The sequence below is a fragment of the Anoplopoma fimbria genome, chromosome 8, assembly GCF_027596085.1.
Source record: "Anoplopoma fimbria isolate UVic2021 breed Golden Eagle Sablefish chromosome 8, Afim_UVic_2022, whole genome shotgun sequence".
NCBI classification, from domain to species: Eukaryota; Metazoa; Chordata; class Actinopteri; order Perciformes; family Anoplopomatidae; genus Anoplopoma; species Anoplopoma fimbria.
The window spans coordinates 26,546,063-26,555,369 of record NC_072456.1 but is presented as its reverse complement, the minus strand read 5'-3'; the positions used below and the strand labels follow the sequence as shown (position 1 = coordinate 26,555,369).

At 41.6% G+C, this 9,307-nt stretch overlaps 1 protein-coding gene across 1 annotated transcript in view; it reads right to left on the bottom strand.

Annotated features, from left to right (window-relative positions):
- scfd2 (sec1 family domain containing 2) overlaps nucleotides 1-9,307 on the bottom strand; it is a 109,503-nt gene that overhangs the window by 81,104 nt on the left and 19,092 nt on the right. The window contains exon 4 of the mRNA XM_054602676.1: nucleotides 4,997-5,172. Coding sequence (XP_054458651.1) covers nucleotides 4,997-5,172 — 176 coding nt within the window. The remainder of the gene's footprint in view (nucleotides 1-4,996; nucleotides 5,173-9,307) is intronic.

Genomic DNA, 9,307 nt, shown 5'->3' with positions numbered 1-9,307 from the left:
AGATTCCATTGAGGTTTTGAATGACGTTCTGAATGTCAGCCGTCATATTTAATGACATCACCCTAAAATAAATGGAAAGTAATAAATGTAATGAATGGTGCTGTTAGATTGCTGCTTGTCAGGTAAAGTGGTTTTCTCTTAATCCAGTAAATGCGGAGGTTGTCAGAATGACTCATTGGGTTTTTATCTTGTGTGCAGGTAAATATAAGTATATGTACATCATTTTCCCACTTCTGTAAATTAATGGCAAGGAGATTGGGTTTGGGTTCATAGCTTCGTTCAGTAGTTCAGACTTAAACACAAACAGAGGCAGCGATAAGGACCAGTGCAGTCTGTGAACGGGACATTCGGCCGCGCTGTGACCAGTAATAACTGGGAGCTCGAATGTTTGCAGAGGCCTGCCCTGCTAATCCCAGCGGAGTGAAAGCAGCAGGCCGGGGTGAGAGAGGTTAGCTCCTCTCCACTGCACCGCTGTCATCACCAACATGTCCAACGACGTGACAGACTAATGAACTGTAGGCCGCTCTGCACACCCAAAGACAATACTCCGCCTTAAAGAGTCTGTCAAGCAGCTGCAGCTTGTCCCCAGTCGGCATTTCTCTGAGAGGGGTGTACAGTAGTTGTGTACATGTTTTGGTTTGGTGGAGGTGGAGGCGGAGGCGGGGGCTCTGGCTGATGGGAAGGTGGTGTGTGCCTATGATGTTCTGGGAAAGTGGTGAAAGACTGAGTCTGTTGAGTTTTTTTTTGCCTCTGGCTGCACCACCCAGCGATGAACACGTCTAGCATACACATTCTGTAGCTGTGGGCTGGAACCGGACCAAGGCTGCTCAATCTGACCCATTCAGACCCATTCAGACCCAAAAAACAGCAGTTATGTGCCAGACAGGGTGGCAATGCCAGCCGGGAAGAGATCTGGAAATCTCACACCAGTATAAACGCTAAACTGAGGAGGTAAGAAGTCTCCGTAAAGGCAATATAAACAGTGAGTATCACACTCACCACATTTAAATCACATTCCAACGGACATGTCGACCTCCATTACCACATCTACGCCACAATAATATTAACCTCCCGGCTGCAAGACCCCCGTGGATATCACGGATCGACAGCGAGGGTTGCCAGGTTGCATTTGGCAACCATTTTGAGAAATTGGAAAACCAATTCTTGGCATTTCAGTGGCTACCTTTATTTTAACAGAAAACGCAAAAACGTGCTGCTGGTTTCTTCAGCTGAATGTGAGACTGGATTCAGCTGTGTCAGCAGAATCAAGACAGACTGGAGGACGACTATGAGAGATGATGGACAAGATGATGTTGGTGTCACTTGAGGGGAGCCACAATCCGAGGCTGTAACTAAAGATTATTATTATTGTTGTATAATCTGTCCATTATTTTCTTTGGTTGGTCGATCAGTGTTTTCAAATGTCTTTATTTTGTCAACAACTCAAAGATGTTCAGTTTACTGTCACAGAGGAGAAAAGAAACCAGAAAGAAGCTTTAAGAAGCAGGAATCACAGACGTTTTACTTATTTTTCTTTAAAATATATCTTAAAACAATGGGCACCCAGATAGCTCACTTGGTAAAGTCCTTTTTGCCGCAAAAATAATTAAAATGTTCAAAAGAAATATGAGTTTATGCAAATAATAATTCCCAATCCCATTAATCACAATTGATGTTGACAATTACCTAATGCAGCTTTACCACAGTCCAAGACTTCAGTTCTAAAAGGGCCAATGGGTCTGTGGTGGGAATCATCATAAATGTCCAGAAAACCAACATTTGAAAAGGAGAAAACGGATGAAACCAACAAACTGCTGGATTCATTTTTGAAAGATCTTTTAAAAAACATGACGACAGCTGCACAACTGGGAGTTTGTTTACCAGGAATTGATGGTGAACACTTCAGATAAAACACAAACTGCTGTAATAACTGAAAGAATATTGTATGTCACATGTTCATTACTCAGGATCTTAATTACTGAAAATATAGACTTAAAATGGCAACCATATTTCCAATTTTGGCAACCGAACCCATATTACTATTTTTAAAAGTTAGCTTTGAGCTGCGGGTAAATTGCCTTTCAAGTAAAGGCTGCCATTAAAGAAAACACCATATTTAAGCATTACCTCATGAGCAAAGAGGCTGTCTGGGTCACAAAGTAGCGATTACACACTATTTTATAACTGTTTGTTAAGGCATGAACTAGGCAACGGCCTCAGTAAACGGCGGCGGCCACCCAGAGCACCACAGAGCGGTCGGCCGGTCCGACAGCGACGGAGCGTCCAGCTCTGCCCGGTCGTGTCCACAGCGTCCTCTCTCACACACTCAGTCAGAGCAAACACAGACCGACCACCAGCCACAGAGCTGAAAAAGGGCATTTCATCCCCGCCATTTTGTAATGTAATTAACTTCTCTCTGTCCATGTGGAGCCAAAGCAACAAAAAAACAAAAAACATGGAAATTAAATAAACAGAAAGGAGGGCACAGAGGACACACAACTCATTTCCCTTAATACCTCAATAAAACTCAAACCCGTTTTGATTGCAAACACCGACTCTCACATCGCGCTCAAGGCCTGATTGTGAGATCTGAATCTAGAAGAATGTCATTTTGAACCCACACCAATATAAATATATATATTATCCTGTTGCTAAATACAACATACAGTCTGTTATTAACGGAGCCATCGTGAGTTTAACGAGACCATGTCCGACCTGAGGACACCGTCACCTAAAAACCAGCTGGTTACGAGACCAAAACTACAAACGAGTGGTGAGAAAATTGCACTTTGAATCATTCACAGGTAAAGCAGACGAGCATGGGGGGGGATCAAAGCGGAGTCATGAAGTAAATGGATGCTGGGACTATAAGCCTCTAGTCTTCCTCCTTTATTTAATAAACCAACGATGGCCCCAGCTGAGGACCAAGGTTTATGAGGTTGTTTTTCAAAATCAAATTTGGCACGGGGGGGGGGGGGGGCACTGCTGCGAGCTTGTTTTACTTTTTCCGTGATTTAGTTTAATAAGTTCCTAAATACTCTGCTGTCCTACTGCTAGATTTACAGCTTCGGGAATATAAAGCAATGAAAACAGCAAAAGGTAAGAGGAGGAGGAAATGGTTTTGGTGACGGTTGGCGTTCGGATCGCTGTCCTAAACCGTCAGCTGATCTCTGCTGAGGGTCCGTTGTGACGACGGGCTGGTCTGGCTTTTTTGATTTATTCTGACACTCACCCCTCGGTCTCTCCATCAGACTTGCCCTTTGACCTTTCCACACATAAACACACGTGTACATCCGCCTCCGTAAACTAGACCCCCTTCCTCTTAAACAACATGATGGAAATCTGCCGGTTTTTTTACTCTGTTTACTGGATCCGAATGTTTTCCTTACAAACACAACTGACCTTGTTTATGAAGGAGAGGAATCTGCATTTTTTTTATTTTTTTTCCTCCCCTCATCTCTGTCAGTTTAACACAACATTCTGGAGGCCATCTAGCCAACCACAAGCCTCCACTTACCTGCTGAGCAGTGGAATATTTACCCAGAGAGACAGATGAAGGAAGGAATGATTACAGTTAAGTTAATCACAAATTGCCAGCAAATGTTACTTTTCTACTTAAAGGGCCAGTGTGTAGAACTTTTTCGGATCTATTAGCAGAAAAGGAATCTGATGTGTTCATTAGTGTCTATTCACCTGGAACTAAGAAACGTTGGTTTTTTGTGAGCTTAGAATGAGCCCTTCATATCTTTTCCTTTCGCTGAGTCCGCCATGTTGTACCGCCATGTTACTACAGTAGCCCAGAATGGACAAAGCAGACTATGGCTCTAGAAAGACATTTTCACATTTGATCTTACCTGGAGGCCACCATAGTTCTCTACGCGCTAGAATGAGCTGCAGAATGCAAAAGCATGTTTACAAGTGTGTATTCTGTTGGACCTCCTGGTGTTATCGTGGTGAGGATGGCATCTAAGCGAGGCCAATGGTGTTACCACAGTCTTGTAAAGGTAAGGAGTGAGCGGAGGGGTATTCAGTAGGTTGCAATCTGCAACCTCACCACTAGATGACACTAAATCCAGCCGAAACCAAACGGCAGGATGGAAAAGCATGTTTTCTTTAATGGCTGCCAAAACTACACCGTTTATCAAAGTGACAAGCCGTAAAAAACAATAATATCTTCAGATTCTCATCTCTCAGTTGGTCATTGAACACATCATGTTCATCATTCGTGTTAAATAATGCTACCATTAGAAATAGCAGCCAAAACAAAGCTGTGACATTGTGACATTTCATCAAAAACACTTTGTTCTACATGTCACATTTAAATTCTCACCACGGATAAATCGTTTGCTTTAACCAGATCCTGTAAAAAACATTAAATTCTGAGCTCCTCAAAGCAACTTGGCAGCCATGAAGCCTTGAATCGCCTGAGACCAACAGTCACTTGACAAGAAATCTGTGAAACTTCAAATGAAAAGCAGGCTGCTGAACACAGAGAGCAGAGAGGAGAGGAGAGGCTGTGAGTAGATATTATAAAAATGTAAATTGTTCAATATATGGATCACATGTAGCCTCAATTTCTTCCCAAAATTGGTAACTCTTGTGTGCACTTTGGAAAATGTTGTATATATAGATTCCATTGAATTCCATTTTTTGTAAAATAAATCATAAACGAAATTCAACTGTCTTTTTTTTATGATTTATGGAATAATATCTGTGTTATTCTGCACCAAATAAATGTTTGAGTTCTCTCTACTTCTAGCCATGATTGTGCTGTTCCCATAGAGATGCAGGACTTAAATACTTTAGTTAAAAACGAGGCCACAGAGAGTAAAATGTGACAGGAGCAAAAAAACAAAAAACAAACACCTGTTAAGTTATTTGATTCACATTCCTTAATGTAAAAAAAACAAAAAAAGAGAATCTATTGCATAATTTTGAGACTTTTCATCGCCGGTGACCCATATGGATAATAGTTTTGTGTAAGATGAGTACTGACCTGCAGCAGCAGCCTCTCGAAGGCCAGGCAGGCGTCCCAGCGGAGCAGGCCCGGGTGGCGGAGCGTCTGGGCCGTGGCCAGGCCCAGCTGGAGAACCCCGCAGTGACTCTCTAGCGCCCCCCAACTGCTCCGGAACAGCTGCATGTAGGAGCACAGCTGCTCGGGGGTCACACGGCCTGAGAGAGAGACGGGAAGAAGACACCGGTATTATCTGAGGAGCCGTCACAAATTCATAAATCAATATCGGTCAGAATGCATCACGTAGTTTATGTAATCTGTATATCAACTGGACTCTGTCGGCCATCTGTTACACACAAATATAAAAAAACACAAGGTTGAAATGGACACACGTATAATTAATCTTCCTGATGGGAAACAGAATAAATACACAAACTTTTTCCCGTACATAACAGCCTTTTTTTGAATAACTATGATACACTCATCTTAGGGCAGAAGGGAATGACTGATACCAGGACAGACCATAATATTATCTTTATGAGCAAAAACTACACAGGCTGGGAGACAGTGATTGTGAGTTTGCTGCGGATGTGCCAGACAGGAAGCAAAATACCAAGTATGATAGCGGATTGTGAAATAGTTATAAAATGCAATCTACTGGTTTTGTGTACAGGGACATGAATTGTGTCGCTAAGCACGAAAATAATGCCAATGGAAAATCAATTAGAATCCTTATTAGTTGAGCAAACACAAATTAAATGCATCCACGTGACTAAGCAACAAGTGGCATACTTTATAATATCCAAAAAGATGACTATTGGTGGGCGGGATGGAAGATGGTGGGTCCAACAAACAGGACATTCAACCAGAAGACTGGTGTTCAACATCAAGTTGTTTTTTTCAAACTGTTTGTGACAGTTTTCCTAAACCTAACCGTTAGTTCTGTTGCCTAAACCTAAACTTTTGTTGCCAAATCCTAACTGTTTGTGGTTTTAGTTGCCTCAACCTAACTGTTTTGGTTTAACTGTTGGTTTTGTGCCAAATCCTAACTGTTTTGGTTTTAGTTGCCTAAACCTAACTGTTGGTTTTGTTGCCTAAACCTAACTGTTGGTTTTGTTGCCAAATCCTAACTGTTGGTTTTGTTGCCTAAACCTAACTGTTGGTTTTGTTGCCTAAACCTAACTGTTGGTTTTGTTGCCTAAACCTAACTGTTGGTTTTGTTGCCTAAACCTAACTGTTGGTTTTGTTGCCTAAACCTAACTGTTGGTTTTGTTGCCTAAACCTAACTAAACCTAACTGTTGGTTTTGTTGCCTAAACCTAACTGTTGGTTTTGTTGCCTAAACCTAACTATTGGTTTTGTTGCCTAAACCTAACTGTTGGTTTTGTTGCCAAATCCTAACTGTGGTTTTGTTGCCTAAACCTAACTGTTGGTTTTGTCGCTTAAACCTAACTGTTGGTTTTGTTGCCTAAACCTAACTGTTGGTTTTGTTGCCAAATCCTAACTGTTGGTTTTGTTGCCTAAACCTAACTGTTGGTTTTGTTGCCTAAACCTAACTGTTGGTTTTGTTGCCTAAACCTAACTGTTGGTTTTGTTGCCTAAACCTAACTGTTGGTTTTGTTGCCTAAACCTAACTGTTGGTTTTGTTGCCTAAACCTAACTGTTGGTTGTGTTGCCTAAACCTAACTGTTGGTTGTGTTGCCTAAACCTAACTGTTGGTTGTGTTGCCTAAACCTAACTGTTGGTTGTGTTGCCTACACCCATGGTTTTATTGCCTACACCTAACTATTGGTTTCGCATAATGTCTTCCTGACAAAAACAGACAATGTGTGTCCGATAGATAGATTGCATTTCTTGACTATTTCACTAACTGCTGTAAACCTGAGTTTAATATTGTTTAGATGTTGCAGCTTCAGGTGCAGAGATGTTTACAGGAGTCACAGTATCTGACTGAGAATCACCGTCTGCATGTGGGCAGAGATGCAGGAACACTGATGAGAGTCTTAGTGTGTGATTACAGAGTGTAAATGATATAAATGTACAAAGACAGCAGAGAGAGATGTTTAGGACCCTCTGCATCGCCGTCGCCCCTCCCACCAAGATCCACTGGAAGACTAAAGTAAAGGGTGTTATGGGCTTGCATGGGGGGGGGGGGGTGTTTAGGGGTGGCCTGGAGGTACGAGGGGCTGGGACAGAGAGGGGGGGCACACATTAACTCCCCATAAAGCCTACTTCTTCATGTTGATGTTCTGAACCAGCACCAGATGTGGGAGTATTTCCTGTTGGACTACACGGTCAATGTTTGCTTTAGCGAAGGCCAAACACATGACTGGAAGAGAAACAGACGGGCAGGATGAACAAAAAAAAGAATCTACAGATTATTAGATTGAGTCGTACTTTGTAAAACCGGATGACAAAATCATGTGAAATATGTTTTCATCTAGAAAATTATTTTCAGAGCAGCTGATGATTAAACCTGACAGTAGAATAAATTTCCGCCTTTGGGGAAATGTTCTTTTCCGAGCTGAAGGCACTTTACTGTAGAGACATACATTTCTACAAAAAGGAATTCGTTTTCTTGCTGAAATTAATTACATTTCTTTTGGAAGAACGGCCTTCAGGCCAGTCGTATTCAAAAAAAAAAAAATCCTGAAAAGCTCTATTGTGAGCATATCCAGCCATTAAATCCTGGCAGTAAAAACCAAGGTTGGCTGAGCTTGATGTGCCAACAATAATTCAGCAAAGAACCAGGAAACGCGTCCAAAACGTAATTCCAGAGAATGGCACACTGTTGGGCCAAAATACAGAACGGGTTGATCACATGAGAGTGACAGAGAAAATGTTAGACACTGTAAAAAACAAAAACATAACAAAGAGAACTTGGGAGAAGAAAGCCACACAAAAGCCTGTTCTCCATTACACAATCAAACAGCCCTGACTGAGCCTTACAGTCTTATCTATGTCACTAAACTCTGGGATTCCTCAGGCATCTTGTTGCCAGATGAGCAAAGTGAATCTTTCTTCAGGAATAGTAGGCCTGGAGAGGCTCTAATAAATAAGACCATACATGTAAGAAGACACTGTACTCGTGCCTTGAATTGATCGCTTCAGCATTTGCTTAACAACGGCTTTTCATTGGGTAAAGTAAACATTGTATCCCTATTGGTGTTTTACAGGTCATTTTAATGCATCAAAAGAAACAACCATCAAGTTCAAACTGTGTAACAACTATTCGAAATAAAGCGTCAATCTCTGGTGCTAAAATATGAAGCTAACATTGAAGTTCAAGAAACTGCAGTTCCTCAAATGGCCACTTGAGGCTTTAAAAAGCTAATCAATCCCCCCTGACGTCTATGTAAACTTGACAACTTTACAGCAGAAATAAACAGGTTTACAGTGTGGTAGAAAAAACGTTTTTGGTCTGAATAGCTATTACTCCCGTTCAAAACAACTGTACAGGGGGTGCTTTTTCATACGACACACCTCTTTAACATTATATAAAGGCTTAAAAGTAGGCATAATAAAGGGGCGTGGCCTCTTTAAGTGAAAGGTGGATGTGGTCTCAGGTTGTTATCCACTAGCTGTTTGCTCTGCTGCGTCACCCTGCCACCCCGGCTCCACAACGGCTGATATTTCTGAGCTTTTGCACCACCAATAAAAGGCATCAACCGATCACGTTGTGCTGAACATGATGAGTTCAGACTTTATTCATAAAAAAACCAACAGAGGCTCTGTGGACGAACAAAGACGGTAAAGCTTTATTACTCCTTTCAACTTTGACAGGCAATCAGGCTGGATCCAGTCCTTTCAGTCTCAACTTTCACAATAAAAGCCCTAACTATATAATATTCCCAAGCAAGTATAGTTTAGCTTTTTGTGTCCTGTATTCGTCACGCCCCCGACCCCGTGTTTAAAGGCCTTCAGGCTCCGTCTTTATGGCCAGGATGGAGACAGCCGGAGACACGGCTCTTCAGAAACCTATGGGTGACGTCACTGTGACTGCTTCCTAAATTATTATATATTATATGACATTATATTTACAAAGCTAGTTTGTTTTAGTTTTGTGCTCAAGAATTCACATGAATAAAAATCAATCCAAAATGATCAATCAAATAAAAATGCATAATTTCAGTGACCAATTCAAATATCCCAATACCAATCAGAACACATCATCAGGTAGAGAGAAGCGTGTTTCGCCACCGCTAGATAGCCAACATCCCCTCGGCTGCTGGGACAGAAAATATTGAAAATATTAAAAGCTCCAAAGCTTGTGGTGAGAAAATATGGCCCAGAATTCTTTTTTTTGTACATGTTATATTTAGGTTTTTTGTTATTGTCTAGAGTTACCAGTGTG